Source organism: Zootoca vivipara, chromosome 15 (assembly GCF_965207765.1).
Source record: "Zootoca vivipara chromosome 15, rZooViv2.hap1.1, whole genome shotgun sequence".
In the NCBI taxonomy this organism is placed as follows: domain Eukaryota; kingdom Metazoa; phylum Chordata; class Lepidosauria; order Squamata; family Lacertidae; genus Zootoca; species Zootoca vivipara.
The window spans coordinates 13779376-13802265 of NC_142598.1; the positions used below are offsets into that span (position 1 = coordinate 13779376).

Below are 22890 nucleotides of genomic sequence, written 5' to 3' on the forward strand. Positions count from 1 at the left end.
CCGCCTGGTAACCAATGCCCCCACTGTGGAAGGACCTGAGGATCCAGAATTGGCCTCCACAGTCACTTACAGATCCATTGTTAAAATTGTGTTTATGGAAGACAATCGTACTCGGCTACAAGTGATCGCCAAAGAAGAAGAAGAAGAAGTACTATACTATACTATAATGTTTAAACCGTTGACAGTCCTTGAATCGCCTCCCCACACTTGCCATCCTCTTCTGCCACATCAGTAGGGGCAGGCCACACCATATGAGAACCACTGCTTTAGCTGTTCTTATTTTTATCTGTAAGCCGCCTTGAGGCCCTGGCAGGAAAAAAGGCGGGGTAATAATAATAATAATAATAATAATAATAATAATAATAATAATAATAATAATAATAATATTTCATTCGCCTATTTTGGGCAGGCGGGGGGAGCGGTTAGAGCGTGATTCCTTACAGCGGGATGCACTGCAGTTGTCGGGTGTGTTGCAAACTTTCAGGGCTCTCTCTTTAAGGAAAGAAGTCCGTCCTCGCCTTCGTTTCACGGCCGAAAACGGTCTCCACAGCGCCGCCTTCCAGCGAGAGCCGGGCGGGGGTTGCCGTGGCAACCGGCGCGAGGCCTGCTCTCCTCGACGCGACCCGCATAAATTTGTGCGAAGCGGCCGACGGTTCTTTCTCCGTCGCCCCGCAACGGAAGCGGAGCTTTTAGAGCGCCTTGCTCGGAGCCCCACACCTGTCAAGCCATCGCCGCTTTACCGCTGCTTCGGGTGCCGCGGTTATTACTTGGGGGCTGCAGTTATTATTATGTCCCTGCTGAGGGCGAGTCGCTTGCCGGCATCCGGAGCCAAAAGGAAGCCTCCCAAGAAGGCGAGGAGGAAGAAGCAGGAATGGGACGTGAGTACGAACGGGTGGGGAAAGCGAAGCTGTGAAAAACACGCGGAATAATAATAATAACAACAGTAACCATTTTCCTTTTTAGTCGCAAGAGTCGTAGATCTGATTTGTAAAAGCATTCACGCTTTATAAATGCTTTATGACAGATTCCATTTGTTTTTTTAAAAAAGAAGAGTCAACCAAAAGCTTTACTTTTCTAGTTTATCACCACAACAGTTGTTAACACTGGGCTTCAGCAAAGCAAATAATTTAATTAGACAGCGCCTGTATGACATCGAGCAACAGAATAATCTGGCCACAATAAGGAAATTTTGTCCGTGGTATGATTACTTTCCACCTAGTGCTTTCACTTTCGCAAGTTTGAATATACCGCCTTCGGCTGTGCTTGAGAGTCGATTTCAAAAAAAAAATCCTCTGGAAAAAACGGTTATGTCCATGTGGAGATGGCAGTATTGAGTCAGTGGCTCATGTGCTTCTGGCCTGCACTCTTTATAAAGATTTGAGGAGTGAGGTTATTACCCCTCTATTACTGTCCATGCCAGGTCGCTCAACCATTGCTACTGTGTCCTTTCTTTTAGCAAATCAAGATGATCAGGTGACAGTAAAAACTGCAAGGTTTTTAGTGGGGGCAATTAGAATAATATCTATTATTTGATTATTGATGTAAACCCCAAAAATGTATTTTCTATAGTTAAGTTTTTACCTCTATCTTCAGTATATTTTATTTTATTGCTAGTGGCTGTTGCAAATAAAGATTCTTCTGAGTTGGAGAAGAAGGTGGGTTTTGCCCAGCGGGTTTGGAATCAAAACCTGAAAGAAACCAAACCCAATAAAATTTAGTGTGTAAGCTTTTGACTTTACCAACACTTCTATTCAGGCTGGATATATATAGAGAGGGGGGGAGCGCAATGCTTCCCAAACTCTTTTTGACCCGCCTAAGTATCTCTAAATTCCTGATGCACCCACCCCAAGTGATATATAATTCTTATTATTCAAAAAGTGAACTATTCATGTGAAGGAAGTCTAAAAGGCCATTAACTTGGTGTAACTCATTCTCGAATGGCTCCCCTTAAAAATCAGATTGCCCCCCCCATGGGAACCACATTGGGAACCACGGGGGGCAGGAGGGGGGGGAGAAGGTATTAGCGGTGTAAAAGCTGCTGTTTGTGGAAGCCTCCTTTGTGGTCATGCAGGAATTGCTGCCCCAAAGGGATACGGAGAGATTTGCGAGGTGTGGAAGATCTCAGGTGGTACACTACTTCATGGTTTTTTTGTTAGCCTCCCTCCTCTATGGAGGAATGGAGGAATTAATTCTGGAACTTTATAAAACCATTTTTAAAAATGTTTACTTGGAAATATTGAGCTATTATTTCCTTTGGTGTATGTGCACAGGCATAATATTGCAGTAGTGCCATACTCAGTTTTCTTCTTCTTTCAGTAGTGCAGTTCTTCTTGTCAGTAGCTTACTCGCTTGGCAAAAGATTTCTGCATTGCAGGGGCTTGGATTAGATGACCCTCATGGTCCCTTCCAACTCTTATGATTATAAGACTTTCCTCAACTGAGGAGGCCGCTGTGCTCATTCCACTGTATTGTATCATAGCTGCCAAGTTATCCCTTTTTTAAAGGGATTTTCCCTTATGCTGAATAGGCTTCCTCGTGAGAAAAGGGAAAACTTGGCAGCTATGTATTGTATAGCCCTGCCCTCTAGGTTCTTGAGTGTGCTAAAATGGGGTGGGATGATTATAACTGACCTATCTGTAGATAGAATAACTTGGTGAACATATGTTATTAATTTGATGTACTTGGTTTCATGTTCTAACCTTACATTTGGTATGCTTTGTTGCAGAACACTGTTCATGATCTCACCGTGCATCGTGCAACTCCTGAAGATCTCGTAAGCTGGAAATTTGTCTTTCTTGACATACTAGGGAGGCACTTAGGGAGGGTTGTCTTAAGACATAAAATTAGACATGTAAACCACAGACTTGCTCTTTTTAATTCAGGATGTGTCGCAGTCATGTATAATGTGGAGGCTGGGGTCCAGTGCTGGATTTTGGATGAAGAGAAAATTGACTATGGAGAGGGGTTACAAACTGTAATGATGGAAGTGCAAAGGCTGTGTGCAGTTAGCATCCTGTATCCCTATATGCTCCCTTCTGCTGCTGATAGTGTAGGTCTCCACTACATTTTAGGGCTACTCCATTGGCCATCCCTTACCCATCCCTTCCATGTTTCTCTGTTGCTTGTTCTTCTCTCTCTCTCTGACACGCTCACAGTCCATTGGAAAGCTTGTATTAGGTGAACCATCCCCAAGTGTTTAGCTTGTGCTTTTGTAACTGATGTCTAGTTTTGCCCAGTGTATAGAAGTGTAAAGATAGAAAGCCTTCTAGTTGTTTTGTACGGTCACTATCATCTCCTTCATTTGTTCCTTGGCTTTGGTTTAAGGAAAATCTCTTCCTTTCCAGGTACGACGCCATGAGATGCACAAGTCAAAGAACAAAGGCATTGTACACTTTGAACTGCAAGAAAAAGCACTGAAGAGCAAATGGAAGAAGCAGAGACCAAGAGTTCCAGAATCTCTGGAAAAAAAGAAACTGGCCTTGATGAGAGAGGTAAGAAATGGTTGTAGAGTTTCCTTGTGGCTTATATAGTAAGCTAGTCATCAGCTGTGGTTCAACTAGGGGCGGGGGAAGAGAGCTATCTGCATGGTGGCATGCAGAGTTCTTTCATCCCAACTACTTGAGATCCAGCTTACTTTTCATGTTTGCTGCTGTGCAAGGCTTCCTGGTGAACTAGCCATTCATTATGTGCCTGGAGTTCTCTAATCTGGAGAGGGCACACTCAGCCTCATAGTGTGCTTCAACCTTGTAAAGTGAATAAGATCACAAAAGTATGTTTATGCTGGTTAAAAGGGAGTCGGAAGCCACATCCTCTGCGACCAGGTTGCTGGGTTTTTTAAAGCCTTCTACCAGGTGTCCTTGTAGAAAGGGGATGGAATGATCCATAATTTTTCCACCAGCCCAGTGAATTTGTTTGTTTGTTTGTTCATAAGATCTCAGAGCAGGTTACAACAATACAATTATACCTTTATAAAACCAAGTAAAGCAAGTAAAATAGTTTCAGGCAAAAACAGAACAGTATAGATTAAACAAAACCTGGATCCCTTTTTAAAAATTGGTGCTACATTGGCTACTTCCCAGCCCTCAGAAGATCTTATGGACAAGTTATATATTTCTGTTATCATTTTGTTAGCTATAATGTCTTCATTAAGGCGGTCATAAAATATCATCACTTTCAAAGAAGCATTTAGTATTTTAGACAATGCTGTACAAATAAGCCTAAGATGAGTGCTAAAGAGTGACTGCCATAGCCTGCCTTGGTCATGCCTCAAAATAAGGAATTTCAAATAATATTTGCCACATGTAGATGTATTTTTAAATGTGTTACTTATTGAATTAATCATGCCCATCTATTGGTCCTAATAAAAGGTAGCATTTCATGGATGATATAGGCAGCCGTATTAATAATTTATATGATTAATAGTGGCATGTAACCTGTTTTGAAGAGTGGGTAGGGCATGGGAAAGGAAAGAGAAGTATGATGTATAAAATGTGTGTGTTCTGTCCTTTCATTTTTTTAGATTCTTTCTGATCAGTACCAGTTACAGGAAGTCCTGGAGAGATCTGATCAGGCCATGGCTGTGGTGAAGGATCTATTTGGAGATGCCCCTCGCAGGCATTTAGGTGAAGTTTTAATGAGTGAGATATAGTTTTGTTTAGCAGACCCAAGGAAACCCAAAATGAAAGCTGTTTACTGGAAATGATAGCTTCATGTTTCCTAGTGTGATAATAACATAGAAATGTGTTCTTTGACGACAGCCACAACCATGCCTCCAAATTTTCCTTGTAGCATACAGGCAACCCCCCCCCCCCATTTACGGGTGTTCACATCTATATGTGCATTGTGCCAACCCCAGAAGTAACCTGGAAATGTCATAAAATATGTCGCTAAAAGGGTGGGTCGGGGCTGACTGGGGTGTTTGCAGGCTTTTTCAATTACACACAATTTTACAGAAGTGCTTGATGATCCGGAAACCAAGCCCCGCGCAAATCGGGGCTTGCCTGTATAAGCAAGTCATCTTATTTAAATTGAATTCTGTTGGTTTTCTAAGAGAGTGATAGCTGGGTCTTGACTAGTGCTCCAGAGAGTTACACAGTGTAAATTGCCAGTGTGGAAACCATATTTTCTCCCTTTGCATCTACAGATGTTTCACCTACAGCAGCATATACACGTCCATTCCAGCACTTAAGTGCAAGTAATGGAAATGTGTAGCCAATATTTATTTGGCCTGATAAATTCCACCACATACAGTCCTTTCCTCTGCATTTGTTACTCAGTTGGCAAACTATGAGCTGTATCACATTTCCTATGAGGAAAGGGTACAGGTTTATAAAGTGAGACATATATTGTGGAGTAAGTGGATAAAATACCCTTCTCTCTCTTTCTGGCCCACAGAAGTGTATTGTGCAATAAAAACTTTAGTGTTCAAGAGCTTATGGTGCCACACAATGTTCTATTGTTTTTCTACAACAAACTAACGGTATCTAGAATTTGTAGAAATATAAGATAGTGTCTCCATGGAAGGCAACAAAGGATTGCAACGTTTATGCGGTAGGCTCAACATCTAATCTTGGGCCTAATGAATGGAAGTCTTTATTTCTTTTCTACCCTCTAGGTTTCCCAAATGTGACTGTGGCTCCTGATTATGATGTAGAATCCTCTCAAGGTCCCATCGTACAAAAATGTGATCCCCCCACACAGCTCTCTCTTCTTAGTGATTCTGTCATGGATCCACAGGTGGTGTATTTTCCATGTAAACTTTGTCACTAAATAAATAGAATAGACCAAGGAATGTGTCTTTTGCATTTGATACATAGACATGCCTTTTCCAATTATACCAGTGTTAGTCATTCTGTGGTGTGAAATGAAATGGCAAGCACATGCTAGTTAAGAGAAGATGTCTGCAGTTGAATTGTTGAGGATAAGTCTGGTGTAAACTTTCACAGATCAGGGCCGGCTCTAGGGGTAGGCTGGGTGGCGCGGGGCGCCGGGTTGGCAGGGGGGCGCTGCACGGCGAAGCCGTGCGGAAACCGCGTTGCGCCCGCCCACCAGCCGCGGGAAGAAACGGGGCGGGGGCGCTGGAGCGATCCGCACACCATGGCGCCCGACCCACTTAAGACGGCCCTGTCGCAGATCCATAGTTGCAGCAGTGACTCTTAAGACATAACAGAAGAGGCACTTGAAATAACTCTTAAGACTGCAATCCTTTGCATATTTATGTGGGATTAAGTACCATTGAATTTAGTGGGATTTACTTCTGAGTAGACATGCATAGGGTTGTGCTGCAAATACAAAATTGAATGCAGAAAAAACGTTTGTACTTGTTTTATTTTAGCAAGTTACTTACTGACAGTAGTGGGTACAAATAATGTTTATTGAAACCTGAACACTTCAGTTTTGACTTTAATGAAATCAAGGCAACATAGATTGAAAGCAATAGTGTGTTTGCACTAGTTGTTTAAAAATGCTGTAGCATTACAGTAAGTTTTCCTTTTCCAATTCTGGGCAATTGGGAATTGTCTTTCTGTCCTCTGTTGGTGTGAAATTAAATTTCTTGGGACACAAAACTCTGTGTTTTCTCTAGCTGGGCTTGCAGCAGTTGTGATTTCTGGCTATTAGCTCGTTGTTTTTTGTCAGCCTATGAAATATGTCAGTTTAAATTTCTCCCATGCAAATGTTTGAGATGTTATATCTGTCTCCTGAAAGGCTCTCAATGAAGAAAATTATTTGATGTGCAAGACAAACAGTGAGAATGATACGTATTTGAGCTTCAGATCTGACACTGATACAGAGAGGTAAGTGTGTATCTCTGTCTACCTTCATAGTTTTGTATACCCTGCATAAGCACAAATAGTTTATTGCTTGATACATGATCTGCTAATCCAGCTGTTCAGCTCTGCTATTATCTCTCATGTATATGATCTTCTAAATGTTGCTATAATGCTTAAATAAAACCAAACTTTTTCCTTTTAAAATTTATATTAAAAACAATATCACAATAAACCAGAACAAGATATAGTACATATCCTTTACATATTTGTAACATCACTGGGAGATATAATTTAAATATCCAGACACAGGCATGTAACAATGAAGGTTAAGCTAAGACACAGTGTGGCAATAAATATTTCCAAAATGTCTTCTTAAACTTAGACAATATTATATTAGCATCTTGTCTAGTTAAAAATGTTGTGAAAGGCCTCCATATTGCTATGAAGTTATCATGACTTGGAGCTCCTTTGAGGACTCTACTTTGCTTCCCAGCTACCACAATAAACCACATTTTGCCTGCCAGCGTTAAATTGTAAATGGTGATGAGTGAAGGCAGTGCTGGGCTATTTCTATTCATGGTGCTGCTAGCAAAAATATAATCAACTCTTTATAAAAGAGCTCTTGTATGGCTTCTGGAATCACTGCAGAAAGGGCTAGTGCTGGATTTATTACAATCATTTTTTTCCCACCATAGCTGATATTTACCAAAATACACTTTGTCAAAATAAGTACAGTATAGTATGCGGCACTGTTAGCTATCTAGCTCTAAGGTAGGAATGATGCTGTAAACTAAGGACAGCGTAGGATACCAGTCCATAGTGGCTAAAATAATGTTTCTGTTATGGGCATGGCGATAGAATTGTAATCTTCCTAAAGTTGTTCTGCACCTCTGCTCTTCACTTAGGATGCTTCACCTTCTGAAAGACGGAAACTCTGTGGCCGGTGGCCAGCAAGAGGTTTCTAAGCAACAAGTATCATCACAGGAAGTATATGTGCTTTCAACCCCAACAACAAATGTTCAGCCATTGGGATCCACAGGTTCATTTTACTCTCTTTTTAAACAACAAACCAGTCAGAAATGAAACGGTAGATGCTGTAAGGAAGCATGGGGAACCTGCGGCCCTCCAGACATCACACACCATCATCTCCTCTTAGCCCCAGCCAGCATGGCCACGGATGATGGGAACTGTAGTTCAGCAATATCTGGAGGATCACAAGTTCCCCACCTTGCTGTAGGGCATGGATGGAGAATTGCAAGCTCAGCAGCCAGATGTGGCCTCTAGATCTCTCTGCCTGACCCTCAGGCCACAGCCAACACTGGCCTTGTTCCATGCCCTCCTTATCCTGGCTGAAATGTAGCCAAGAGTCTTGGCTGGATGGAGGAATGAAGGAGGTGTTGGTGCATAGAAAGCACTTTGCATAGATGGAACGTAGCCTAGTGTACAAAGGTAAAAGTCCCATTCATTTCTCTGCTCACTTTTGCCCCTGGCCTCATCCGTCACTGGCATACAGTCCCCGGAAATTTCCCCATGAGTAAATGCAGCCCTCAGACTGAAAAAGGTTCCCCAACCCTTCTGTAGGGGAAGGTATGTTTTAGATTATTTTAGACTAATTAAAACACTGTCTGCATGCTATTTTAAATTCATTTAGCCCTTAATGCTACTAATGTAGTCAAGAAAGTCCACTCAAAACTTCGGTATGAAGAGCAGACTCCGGATGCCACATACATTGTGCAGCAAGTACTGAATGCCAATGTAAGGAAGCAAAAGCAAACCACAAAAGGTATGTCTTAGTGTACCTTTTCTCGCATATATTTCTCAGTCTCTGTTCGGTTGCAGCCTCCCTTGTGCCCATCTGTGGAACAATTTGTCTTTTGGAAGCACTGAATTAACCTTTTTAAAATGAGAGTTTACTAAATATATGCAGTGTGAAGATTATGTGAAACAATCTGCACCCTTGGAAAATAATAATTCCTATGTATAATGTGTATGTATATAGCACTCGTATCCAAGATGTGTTTTTACACCTAGAGCAGTGGTTCCCAACAGGTGGTCCGGGGACCCCCAGGGGTCCGCGAGCTATGCCAGAGGGGTCCTCAAGATGCTATTAGATGCCAAGCCTCTGGCCCGGCGGAACTGCCGCCGGCGGTGCGCGGGCGCCAAGCGACCCCGGTGGATCAACCGGGGAGCCGCTGAAGGCCCCCGGCGACCCCACCGGACCGAGGCAGAGTGCGCCTGGCCGGAGACTCGGCGGAACCCCTGGGCCTAGAGGCCCGAAACCGCTTTCCAGGCCGCGGACCCCGCGGCGATCGCGTGGGCGTCAGAAACGTCCAGCGGAGCAAGCGAGGAGCCGCTGAGGCCCCCCGCAGGCCCGCCGGGCCAAAGCCGAGGGCGCCCGGCCGACGGCCGAGCGGAGCTCCGTGGCCCGAGACCTCCCACCGCGCAATGATCCTGGGGGGCCTGCCTCGCGACTGCAGTCGCCATCACCCCTAGCTGCCCAAGAGGGGGAAGGAGCCCCCCCCCAAGCGAAGGCCCCCGATCCCGCAGCTCCTGCGCGCCACACGGGGAGCCTCATGGGGACCCGAAGAACAAAGGCCGCACCGAACCTGCTGGCACTGGCGCTGCTACCACCGCAAATACAGCCACCCCCAGAGGAGGAGAAAAGAAGAGGGGACGACAGGGAAGAGAGGGCCCCACCACCATCCTCAACCCAGGTGAAAGGGTAGAAACCTCCCCCCCTCCAGAGGGAAACCCCCCGACCCCCAGACGGCCATCACACCGCCGCCACCACAGCCGCCACCACACCAACGCCCCCCCAAGAAGGATAAAGAAAAGAGGAAAACAACTGAAAAATAAATAAAACCACTTTTTAATTTTAGGATTAGGAATTAATGGGGGTCCTTGTCACAATAGCGGCTCGATGAGGGGTCCTCGAGAAAATTTTGTTGGGAACCCCTGACCTAGAGAGTGCTGCTATCTCCAGGAAAGGAGCCAACAAGTCCCTCATTTCTTGTGAATTGCTGCTAGCCTTCTATTGCTCTTTAATCTAGTTTGGAGTTTAATCTAGTTTATGTATAATACTGTTCTGTGAATTTCATAAATATGCCAGATAGAATTACAAAAGCAGTAAAAGAAAGAGTTTAGATTCAATAAGAAAATAAGTGCTGCATACATTCCAGCATATTACCCAAAATTATTTTTTCTCCTTCACATCCCCCCACCCCACAATGCTCCCCAATCCATGGCCTAACTATATAAGTTTTATTTTGTGCTGTTTTGCAGGTATCTGCAGTAAGGTAATAGTTTAGCATTCACAATTGGATCACCTTGTTGGTCTGGCTCTTACTATTTTGTAATTAGTATACCCTTGAAAATCTTTTCTGAGCAGATTTGTTCTTGGAGCTTCCTTTAATTTAGAATGTGTGGGATATACACTGTGTGTGAACCAGACATTGGAAATAATAATAATAATAATAATAATAATAATAATAATAATAATAATAATAAATAAAACATCAAACATTAAAAACTTTCCAAAACAGGGCTGCCTTCAGATGTCTTCTAAAAGTCAGATAGTTGCTTATTTCCTTGACTTCTGATGGGAGGGCGTTCCACAGGGCGGGCGCCACCATCGAGAAGGCCCTCTGCCTGGTTTCCTGTAGCTTCACTTCTCGCAGTGAGGAATCGCCAGAAGGCCCTTGGAGCTGAACCTCAGTGTCTGGGCTGAACTATGGGGGTGGAGACGCTCCTTCAGGTCTACTGGACCGAGGCCGTTTAGGGCTTTAAAGGTCAGCACCAACACTTTGAATTGTGCTTGGAAACGTACTGGGAGCCAATGTAGGTCTTTCAGGACCGATGTTATATGGTGTCAGCAGCCACTCCCAGTGCCCAATCTAGCTGCCACGTTCTGGATTAGTTGTAGTTTCCGGGTCACCTTCAATGGTAGCTTCACATAGAACACATTGCTGTAGTCCAATCGGGAGATAACTAGAGCATGCACCACTCTGACGAGACAGTCCATCGGCAGGTAAGGTCTCAAGACATATACATATGAACATGCATATAATTGCTGTCTAAAGCTTGAGTTGTTGTGCAAGGATTTAAAATTTCTAAACCTTCATCAAACTTTAGCAAAGTGGTGGGAACCTTTGTAAGCACCTTAATTCCCTTCAGCTAAAGCCCCCCACCCTCGCTTTCATTTGTGTCAGAGCACTCTGTTTAAGTGCTAACTTCTGCATTGCTATGGACAACATGCTTCCTTATCTTCTCAGTGAAGAAGAAGCAAAGTGTACAGACCCCAGAAGCACAGAAGAGGAGTAACTTGAGCATTGCTGCAGCTTCCCTTGACCTCCCCATTGGCAACAAATCCAGCCTAGAGGTCTTGAACCAAATGGTGCACGATATGGAGAATGAAATGGAAGAATATGAGAGATGGATGGGCCATGAAGTCCAGCAAGTCCACAGCAGCCAAGGTCTCTCTGGATTTACCCGCTCGCTAGTGAACGCTCTATGTCGGGTGCTGCGCTATTTGAAGGAGGTGGGGAAGATACTGCAAACTGCTGCTTGTAGCCACTGTAATATTTTGAGCAATGTTGACTGTGCTTTTTCAGTATTTTGGTGCTGTTTGTTTTAGGTTGTTTCCCATTGATTTCAAAGAAAGTAGTATTTGGTTTGGATTTATGTCCATTCTATTGCACCAGCCTCAGAACAGCTATTTTGAATATATAGTCAGATGATTGATGAACAAATGTAAACTTATATATATATATATATATATATATATATATATATATATATATATATATATATATATATATAAACCACACGAACTCTCGTATACCTCTCCCTCTAATAGTGAACTCATGTGGTGGATGCCAAAGCAGGGCCACTGAGAAACGAGAGGGAGTGGCGAGCTAAAACCTTTAAAAACCATAAACTTAAGACCCCTGTTAGAATTGAGTATGGTCACTAGCAAAGTAATATTGAGTGTTAATTGGAAAATAGGTACTAGTGGGGTTGAACTATCATGACTTGACTGCCTGGATTAAATCCTTTAAAATAACATGTTGCCATATGGAAAGTTACATTGCATAATTTTGTGGCAAGTTCCATTTGCGTATTTATAGTAGCGTTTCCAAAATTCCAGTTCAAGGTGCCAGTTGCTGGTTTTACGCCCCTCAAAGGTTTAGGCCCAGCTGTCCATCTTGGGGAACACCATCCATCATTCCTTTTTCTCTAGGCCCATATATTATGGAATGACACCTCACTTTGTTAACTCAAGGAATATTTGAACTGTGGCCACCGTGTTATGGTATGCTCTTCAAAGGAGACTCACCAGTTACTGCGGTGTGCTGTGCTTTGCCAGGTACAATTGCTGCCTTTTAATACATTTAATAATTATAATTGTTTTATGGGTGTTAGGTTGGATTTAGTAGGTCAGACTTTATGTTTAAATTGCTAGTGTTGTACTGCTGCATTGTTTTTCTTGTTGCAAAAAAGCATATGGGGATTATACCTGAATTTATTATTATTTGAAAACATTTATTCTTTGAGTGGGAGGGAGGAAAAGGCACACCATGATCCCTGCATTCCATCAATTTACCTGGGATGAAAGTATATTTAGGATGAGCCAAACTTCATTACTGATGACATAGAGGCCCTCATTCTGATAATCCGCAAGCATAGTTGGGGAAAATTGAGGGTGTCTCTGTACAGAGGATGTTATTCAATGCCACTCAGATTACACCCATATGTATGATTAATTGTATGATTAATTTAGGTTCATTGATTTTAATTGGTCTACCCTCAGTAGGACTTACCATAGTTGAATACCACCCGCTGTATTTAATCCTGGTTAATGCCGCAAAGGCAAAGCAAACAACACCAATACAACCTCTGCCTTATAATTAAAGCTGGTAATAAGATCAGTTTCTGATCTATGTCCTGCAAGGAGAAGCTGCATTGAACATTCAGCTGGTGTAACATACTGTACATCCTTTTCCTACTCCCCACCCCCACCCTTTATGCCCTAGTATTTTGGCTTCGGCTTCGAAGGTGCAGGAGGGAAAGCTTCGCCTTTCACTTTGAAGTCTGACCTTCATTCAAATGCTGCTGAACCTTGATAACTCATGCTTTCACAACGAATACTTCAGCTGTCACTTTATGGTGTCTGATTCCTCCCTCTCCCTCTTTCCCTGTCCCCAAAAGACTGAGACAAGGCTACGTCAAGAAAAGCTGAACAGGCAGCAACTTGAAGGAGAGCTAAGTGAACATAGGGCCCTCATTGATGCTCTAACTGCTGAAGTCCTCCTGGCGAGAGAAGAAAATATTGCTATGCAGGTACTACCCAGAATCACTGTTAAGCTATGTAACCTAGGCATGCAATCGGAATTTAATGCCAGCATATATTCCCTTCGCTTGGTGATGTGATGTATTTCCAGACACAATACTTTGAATGCATTGGCAGAGCAGCAAGGGGCTAAATCTTAGTAGCTTAACTTTCACCATGGTTTTCTGAGCAAGAGATGGACTTGTATCCCTTGTCATCTTATCTCTATGGGGATTCAAGTCTGTATCCCCATGACACATTTGCTGTGTTCTCCTTGTTCTCACCTAGTATTGTTGCTTCCGTTGTGAGGGCATATCTGACCTTTTGGTTCCAACTTCAGAATTCATGTGATAAACACTTTAATAGCACTCAGTTATTATTTATGTTATATATCTATTGCATTAGTACCGTAGCTGTCAGGTTTACCCTTTTCTCACGAGGAAGCCTATTCAGCATAAGGGAATTTCCCTTTAAAAAAGGGAGAACTTGACAGCTATGATTAGTACAGTAGAGAGCAAATATGTGCTAATGGAACTACCAGGGGTGAGGGCAAATGCTTGGAAATAACCCATTATGCTTCATGTTTGCCTGTTGCAAGTGAAGCAGAATGGTGATTTTGGTGCATTTCTTGCTCCCTTTTTGTCTTCTAGAATAAGTTTCAGCACTACACGGTGGTAACAGAGGAACAACTGATTTCACTCACACGTGCATTTAAAGGGCTTCCCATTACAGATTCTGGAGAACTTTCAGTCAGGAGTCCAGAGGCAGCTCAAGGTAAAAGTCTTCACCAGGGAAACCTCAATAATCGGAGTGACACGACAGATTCAAAACTTAGAGTTTTAACTACAGCTGGACTGCTGCATGATAGCTGTCTGATTTATTCTGGTGGTGACTGGTTCTGAATGTGTAGATACCTACACATTGTGTTAATTGTGGTTTTTAAGGCATTTGCCCAATACAGTGGAACCTTGATTCTCAAACTTAATCCGTTCCAGAAGTCCCTTCGACTCCCAAAAGTGTTCAAAAACCAAGACCTCAAGCGGAAGCTGTGTCAGATGTTCAGCTTCTGAAAAATGTTCGAAAACCAGAACACTTCCAGGTTTTTGGCATTCGGGAGCCGATTTGTTCATCAACTAAGCCATTCACGAACCAAGGTTTGACTGTACTATCAAACATGGAAGAGGAAATAGCTGTTAAGGTCCCCATTCCAACACTGCACTGCTTTCCCACTGAAATCCTTCCAGTTGGTCTCTGAAGGTGATACTTGAAGTCAACAGCAATTCTGGGGGAAATGGCAGTCACTGTCCATTTTTCCTTTAAAATGAAAAGCACCAAGCACATTTTTTAAAAGCATAGTTAACATAACATTTAGTTGGCCCTAAACTTCACTGTTAGATTTGATTAACTGTTGCATTTAAGTGTTTCAGGTTTTCCTCTGTCTAAAGGGTTCTGTAATTTCCTATTGCTTAGAATGTGGTTTGGTTGTTTTCTCACAAAATATCAGAGGAGCAGTAGTTATCTCTGCAGCTATGAGAAACTAGGCTAGTGGTTGCCCATTGAGGGATGTAGGATGAGGGTGATGAACCAAACCCTGCATGTGCGACTCTATGGGGTCTTTCTCAAAATTCCATTAAACCTTATCTTAGTTAATACATTTTCATAACAATGACATGTTTTCTCTTTTATCCTTAATTTACTTACATTGTACTGGATTATCATTTTGAGCATCTAAAACAGGAGTTGCCAATCTTTTTGAGCTTATGGGCACATTTGTAAGCCAGAAAAATGGTTGGGGCAGCATGTACACACTATATAACTACAACCACATGCACTCATGGCAACCACAAACAGGACCCTCCCCTGCCAGCAGTTATATTTGAAAAAAACGTTGTTTTTGCAAGCCAAATATGGGAGGCTGGGGGAGGGAGCTCATCTTTCTGAAGAGTGCATCTAGGGAGGCAAGAATTGACCACCTGCAATATCCAGGAAAAACGCACTCCTACCCCCAACCACCACAATAAGACTTGAAAGGAGCTTCTATTTGACCTAATGTAAGGTTTCTTTTAAAAGCCTAACTGCAATGGGAGAGGACCTATTCTTTGGGGTTGCAACTGGGGAAGTAATGGTTAATACTTACGCCCTTGCTGCAATTAGGCTTGAATAAAGATTTCTAATAGCACCAGCTACCGGTAGGGAGAAATATGGTACTCCCCAGTTGCAGTCCCCCATCACTACCCTCCCTGTTGTCATTAAGGTTTAAATAAGCTTTCTATTGTAGCCAACACAAGAACTTTTTCAAACCTAATTGCAGAATGGGTGTGTATGTGTGCACAGCTGAAGAGGGAAGAGGTACCTCTCCTCCAGCTGTAGCCCTCTCTGAAATCGTCCCCCTGCTGCAATTAGCTTATTTCAAGCTTAGTTTTGGAGGAGGCTGCAAGCACTGGGGAAGGTGGCTGCAGGCACTTGTATGTTCATGGGTACTGTGTTGGTAACCCACGATAAAGGGGTTCAGCAGCTTATGGTAAGCAACCCCCCTCCCAGCAAAATAAGCTCTGGCTCTTCTCTTGAGATAAGAGCTATGGACATTTCTCCTAAATATCTCGCCCTGTGGTCAGCATGATTTTAGAGATAAGACTACCCCCTTTGTGGGAGGGCAGTTTTTGGCAGGAGCAAATATTCAGCTACCGCTACCAAGAGTGCCCCCAAAGTATAGTTTGCCTCACAGCAGGTATTAGACAGGAATATTTTGGGTAGCATGTATTAGTTGCTGCATTGTTGTTTCTAATATAATACATTGTCCTCTTTATTCTGTTGTCAGAAAAATGCCTCTCAAACTACGTTGGGCCAAAGAGAAATACACAAGTTGATATTCTCAATAAAACCCCAGCATTGCCAAATCCTTTGGATAAAACGCATCCAACCCCAACTTTACCAGCTTGTTTATTCCAACCAGCTGTTTTGTTATCTCCACCACAACAGAAGAGTAGTCAGGCATTGCCTCTTCTTCAGAATGGTAAGAGGGTCATTTTGACTGCATGACAGCTTCCTGACTTTTGTTTCCGTAATCAACCCACCCTCAGTCACATTGTAGACAAGTCCTTTTATGTCTTCTAATCTAGCGTAGTATCTAGTCCTAAAAACATTGGTGACTGTGGCTATTGTTCAGTTATACAATGTCAGGTCTTTGGTCTCATGCCTAGGAAACACAATCTGAATTTATAGCAGGACACTCCTTGCTTTAAACCAGCAAGCAGTTGCGACACCTTGTACTTTTCCTTTTTCTCAGCTGGTTGGAGGCATCTTGTTAAATTTTGCCACCTTGAGGACAAGATAGTGCTTCCCCTGGGAGCCCCATTGCTTAAGATGGATCTACTTCGAAGAAAACTAAGGGCCATCAGAGTTGTGGAAGAAGTGATTAATATCATACCATATATATTAATATATATTCTCCCCAGTCAGAAAATCGTCACAGCACAGATCTAATGAAACAGTACCAGATATTTAGGCAAGATTGCTTTTAAATTGCAGGGCACAAGCATTTGAGTTTCACCTCACTTGAAGGTCAACTCTGTAGGTGAACATTTCCAGGTAATAATCTGTGATCTTGAATATAAAATAAATGCACCTCCTGAAGTCTAAAAAGCCTCTAAGCCCATGGCATTGACATTAGATTGCTTTGAACATTTTGAACTGCTTCATTTAGACTTGGGAGCAGGTATGTTTCTTTTGTATTCAGATATCCATCCTTGAGTGTTAAATTAAAAAATGAGAACTGACGCTCCAATTGGCATTATAACCAGCCTTCGCCTCTCTTTGGAACAAAGCCTTTTCACTCCCATTTTTTTATTAGTCTAGGAATAGGATTTAATATAGTCATACAGATTTATTTGGTCTCCTGTGTTGTCTTTCCCTAGATTCCACTGGGAGAGAATCAGAAGGAGAGCAAAAGTCCTCTCCGTCGAACAAGCCACTGACGGTGGAAGAGGATGGCAGTTCATTCACCCAGAAAGGTGCTGGTCCTTTGCAGAGTTCTGTACCGTCAGATGGCCAGCCATTAGTAAGCGCCTTCTCTGCAGTGCCAAGCCAAAGCTCTGACTGCTTTTCAGAGAGGCCTAATTCTGATGTGACCATGATGCTTACCCAGACTGATGATCTGCAGGGACAAATAGCTGAGCTAACACTCCAGAACACTGTCCTTAAAGCTCAGCTGAGCAAATTCAGGCATTGCCCTCAGGAGGCATGGGATATTTTGCAGCAGCCATTTTCGGTGCAGAATGGATCAGTGCTAGAGGGGCAGGTAAGAATGTAAGAGAGAGTTGGATCGTGACATTCTCAATAAACATTGATACTTTGAGATTATGCTTTGTGACTTGTGGAAAGGGAAGCATGGGTGTGTATGCGCATATACACACACTTGTCAACTTTGTAAGAATTACAGTCATCAACCATCCGTTCATGGCATTTGTGTGCCTGTGGGGCATCTTATTGGTGACCCATGTACTGAGTAGCCACTGAGCCTCTTGGGCTTGCCAATCAGAAGGTTGGCAGTTCGAATCCCTGTGATAGGGTGAGCTCCCGTTGCTCTGTCCCAGCTCATGCCTACTTAGCAGTTCGAAAGCATGCCAGTGCAAGTAGATAGGTACCACTGTGGCAGGAAGGTAAACGGTGTTTCTGTGTGCTCTGGTTTCCATCACCAGAAGCGGTTTCGTCATACTGGCCACATGACCTGGAAAGCTGTGGACTATCGCCGGCTCCCTCGGCCTGAAAGCAAGATGAGCACCGGAACCCCATAGTTACCTTTGACTGGACTTACCTTCCAGAGGTCCTTTACCTTTTTACCTTTTACCAAGTTTTCTGAAGCCTAAATAGTTATAGAATCATACGACTGGATGGGCTGTTGGACCTCATCTGGTCCAACCCCCAGCTCAGCGCAGGGTCTTGAATGCAGGGTTTGCAAGCATCCCTAACAGATCGCCATCCATCCTCTGCTTAAATACCTCTTGCAAAGGAAAGCTCACCACCACCTCAAGGCAGTTCTGCCACTATTGAATGGCTCTTATCAATAAAGTTTATCTTAATGAAAAGTATGAAAATGACTTTTAACTACCCTCTTGAATACTCGTTTAGGGACATGGTGATGCCATAAGCAGCTTGAAAGAATTACCAAGGAGCTTGGATGAACGAATAGCTGAACTGAACCGCCAGAGTGCAGAAGCACGCAGCAAACTGGTGCAGCTGACCAATCAGCAAACATTACCGACATTTGTCTCTGTGTCTCCGCCAGTTTCACCAATTCCATCACCACCTGTAAATTTGCTTGGTATGTTACTCACTATTTAAAAGCTTTTCTTACATCAGTGTTGGCAATATGGGTTGGTGTACTCTGATGATGGCAGCTGTCTTCACTTGACAATCTTTTTTCTTTTTTTGAAAACATTCTATCTGTTTCTCTGTTTAGTAATTGCTTGATGTGGTTCCTCGTTACTAGAACACCTGAACACCTAATAATTCACTAATCAGATACTGTCTTTTCTAGAAAACAGAAAGAGAAGAACAATTGAGGTGTCTGTTCCAGTTGCAGAAATTCTGGATAGTTCTAAAGAAAATAGTCCTTCTCCTGCCAGTGGAACCAGTACAAAGAGGTCAGCTGCTTAGCTGTTCTATTTTTACAGGCAGGGAAGGGGAGCAGGATCTTGACAGCAGGCTAGATCCTGAGCTCTTTTGCCCTTCTGTATGAAGTGAGGTTTACCCCAAACTGACTCGTGGGCCATTCTCAGCAGCCTGGATCTAATTGGGTCCACAGGCCAGATGTTCTCCACCCCATGCTAACTTAGAGTCTGAAGACGTGGCTGTGATTTCCAGTGAATCGTTACAGATTTTGGCTCTAGAAACAGAAGGTGTCTAGCAGACAGCTTTCTTCACTTGAAATGCCTTGCTAAGCAAATACAGTCGTACCTCAGAAGTCAAACGCCTTGTGAGTCAAACATTTTGGCTCCTGAATGCCACAAACCTGGAAGTGAGTGTTCTGCTTTGCGAATGTTCTTTGGAACCTGAATGGCCTATGTGGGTTCCTGCAGCCAATCGGAAGCCGCGCCTTGGTTTCCAAATATTTTGGAAGTTGACCGAGGTACGACTGTACCTGGTTTTTCTCTCAAATAATATCTGCATCCTAATTCTGTTACACATATAATGGAAAGTCAAATGTACATTAGAGCCTTGTTGAGGCACATCAGAGGTCTGATGTGTTTCCATTAGCAGTCATCTATGGACTCAGATGGTTAAATATAAATGTATATTTCCATTCCTTTCTTACCTGTTTAGGTCTTACTTGATTTAGCTATCCAATTCCATCAGCGTGCATGCCTTTTTACTGAGTGACAGAGCAGCAGGCAGGTAATACACAGGCTTAGTTAAAACATGCACACACACACACACACACACACACAGAAAGAAAGGGAAAGTTATGGGGATGACCCAGCCTCTGTTTTCCCTAATTTTAGTCAATTCATGGGCCCCACTGGAGCCTTCTATAAAAAGTGCCTGAGGGACCAGCCACCAAAGTAAGGAGGGCATAACCCTTTCTGACCCTCCTACAATTCAGACACTTATATCAAATTGTTTCTGAAACTGAATGACTAAATCATCTACATCCTGGTTGTTGTTGTTGTTGTTGTTGTTGTTGTTGTTGTTATGATGATAATTATAACTGACATGGCCAAACATGGCCCTCCAGATGTTTTGGGACTACAATTCCCATCATCCCTGACCACTAGTCCTTTTAGCTAAGGATGGTGGGAGCTGTAGTCCCAAAACATCTGGAGGGCCAAGTTTGGCCGTGCCTGTTAGCAGCACCCGCACTCTATAAGAGTTAAATTTAAGAGAAGACCATCTCTGCCTACATGTTTATAATATAAAGATACAAGGCAATTAAGAAACACGACAGTGCACTCAGAACCTGTAATTCTATACACTTCGTGTTTCCTAGCTCTCTATTATTTATGCCTACAGATCTGCAGATGTGTCTAGCCAGGTGTGCTTACCACTAAATACCTCACTGGGAAATGTACAGTTGACTTATGACAGTCATAGAATAAAGGTAAGTCATTTTTAGACAGCCATACTTCCACCTTTTGGCAATGTTCAGGGTGAGTGTCAAGCCTTAGATAGTCTAAACAATCATATAAACAAGGAATATTTGGTGTTATGTTGGAGGAGATGCCAGGAAACCAGAACTTATGTTCACATGTGGTGGGGGTATAAATATGTACAGGGTTTTTTGGCAAAGGGTGTTTAAGGAGAAAACATAAATCACTGCGTTAAAACTGACTGAAAGTCCAGAGGTAGTATTGTTATCAATTTACAATGAGGTGGAAGGTTTGCAGGCTAGGAAGGACTTGCTCACAAGTTTATTGACAGCTGCACGAGTTATTATGGCTAGGAAGTGGAAGGGGCAAGCAGAATATAAAATGGAAGAATGGTATAAAGAGGTGTGGGAGATATAGCTATTAATGATAGATTAAGATGTGCTATTAAGGCAAGATGGGGAATATGCAGGAGAAATTATTTTGAGGAGCTATGGAAGGTATTTGTAGAATTTGTACAGTTAAAAGGGAAGGGGGTCAAACCATCGCAAGAGGTGCTGAAATTTTGGGAGGTTGGATAGTTACAATTGAATGATCTCGGGGATGGGGTACACATTTTTATTTATGTATTATTACTTTGTTAAAATTATAAATAAATAAATAATACTCAATAATAGAAAAAGATAGTCAAAACAGAGCCCCAAGATTGCAGAAATAAAATACTTTTTTGAAGGGGAGAACTGAAGAGGGGGTAAGGAATTAACTAACTGACAGTGTTAGTTAATTCCAAGGAATGTAACACTTCACTTTTTCTCTCTCTCCATTCCTGTAGCCTAAAAAGCAAGGAGAAGATGGCTGGTTTGCCTTGTCAACACATATTGGTTAGCCCCAAGCCCAGATGTTGTTTTAAGTGTGTTTTAACCATTATAAAGTTCTAGAACAGGGGTGGTAACTCGTGAACCTCCAGATGTTGCATTGGCCATGACAGGAGTTGGGACGTTTGGGGGCCGCCCCTGTTCTAGAGCCTTTTCTGCCAGGCCATGGACAAGGTCAGTCCTGCTGGTTATGCTGAGGTCTTTCCACATCTGTGGCTATGTACATCTCGTCCATATTACAGTTGAACATGTTCTTGGACTTGTGTCATGGGTGCAGTCCGGAGTACGGTAGGCACTTGAAACAAGCACAGTGTTGCAAAGGCAGCTATGTGCAGCAGAATTGTGTGGACAACTGCTCGTGTCGTTCCTTTGGCGTGAACCACACAAGGATGGAGTTGCTCACATAGACAACTTGCTGTGCGGCTGCCTCCATGCTATTGTGTTTCCACATTGCTGGCCTCAGCATCCATTGGAAACCAGGGTGGCTCCAGGATTTGTCCCTTGTTCTTTGATACTCATATCTGAAACATTTGGTGTTGTATGAAAGAGGAAATTGTAATTGATGTATGCAGTTAATATAAGAACATTGAGGTAATGTTTTAATCCTGTTAATGCTGCTGAGCAAATACTTTCTGGAACTTAAGCATTTTTTAAATGGTTGCAATAGTGATAGGCTTTATATCACATAAAGCAAATCCCTGGACTGGAATGTATAACTTTTGGGGTCTAGTTAATTGTTTACTGTGCCCATACCTGTCTTCATTTGCCGGGCAAATTTATCCTGGCATTAAGTCTTATAGTCCATGTGCCGCTATTAAGAATTCGCCTTTGCAAAACCACAGAAGGCAGCTATTTCCTGTTCCATGCAGTGTCTTAAATTTCCCCCCAAAAAAGTGGTGCTGTTACTACTGGCTCTGCAGAAGAAATACAAGCGTAGTATTTGTCTGTTCCATTACTGCAGTGGGAAAATGTATTAAAGTTATTTTGAAGGATAGGATTTTACTGTGTTACTTTACATTTATATTTTGCTCTTCTGGTGCAAATACAACAAAAATCTGTCAGAATAAAACTGTACTGTATTTAGCAACTGACAAAAGACACTGAGGGGAAGGGACCAGTTGTACTTCATGGAACAAGGTGTTCTAATCTAGGTGCAGCCACTGAGGAGACCTCTCTCATCCCACTCAAACCTCCTTCCACCCTAGGTGGGATGCAGAAAAGGGACTCTCCTGATCTTTGGGAGCAGAATATACGGAAGGAATGGCCATGTGAGTACTGTCCTCCTTCCATCAATAGGTATTCGTCCCTTGGTTCCCAACAGCTTGGGGTGCCTTTATGTTACTATCATTTCAGAGAGCTGATCTGAGAAGGTATGCCAGCACAACTGTAGCTGAACAAACCTGAAACAAAAAATAAGCACGTGAATCTGAAAGTTTGACAGGTTCATTCGTGAATGGAAAAATCTGCCGTTGGGCAACATCGGAAGTTCCAATCAGGACCCGCAATAATTTAATAGCTGAGCTTGAAGAATTATCCTGTCAGAGATGCTCAGATTTCATAGCAGGCTGCTAAAAGTAACAACTGTATTGAAACATGATTTCCATTCTTCAAGTATATTAATAAGGAGGTGAGCATATTTCAGGCGCACAAGCTTCTTCTCTGGAAGATCTTCTGCAACTGAAGCTCTTAATAACTTTCACATGTGTAGTGGAGATAGATGTGTTACACCTTACCTTGTTGCAGGAAGACATATATATATATATAATTCTTTTTTCTCAATTGTTGGAAGATTTACTCTGATTAAAATTCAATAAAAAACTATATTTTACAAATGG

General features: G+C 42.7%; 1 protein-coding gene across 2 annotated transcripts; it reads left to right on the forward strand.

Moving 5' to 3' along the window:
* Positions 1–447: 447 nt before the first annotated feature.
* SPICE1 (spindle and centriole associated protein 1) lies at positions 448–22887 on the forward strand. Of its 2 annotated transcripts, XM_088658809.1 has the most exons (18): positions 448–878; positions 2726–2773; positions 3345–3491; positions 4520–4622; positions 5615–5736; positions 6706–6794; positions 7676–7809; positions 8422–8553; positions 11042–11307; positions 12978–13109; positions 13749–13872; positions 14094–14252; positions 15917–16111; positions 17013–17395; positions 18226–18418; positions 18635–18740; positions 20107–20194; positions 21013–22887. In XM_088658809.1, exons 1-18 carry the CDS (start codon positions 789–791, stop codon positions 21064–21066), a joined length of 2565 nt encoding a protein of 854 aa, XP_088514935.1. In that variant the 5' UTR covers positions 448–788; the 3' UTR covers positions 21067–22887. The 2 variants fall into 2 exon arrangements, with proteins under 2 accessions (XP_088514935.1, XP_034953197.3); XM_035097306.3 differs by lacking the exon at positions 14094–14252 and having other exon boundaries at positions 600–878.
* Positions 22888–22890: the final 3 nt, after the last annotated feature.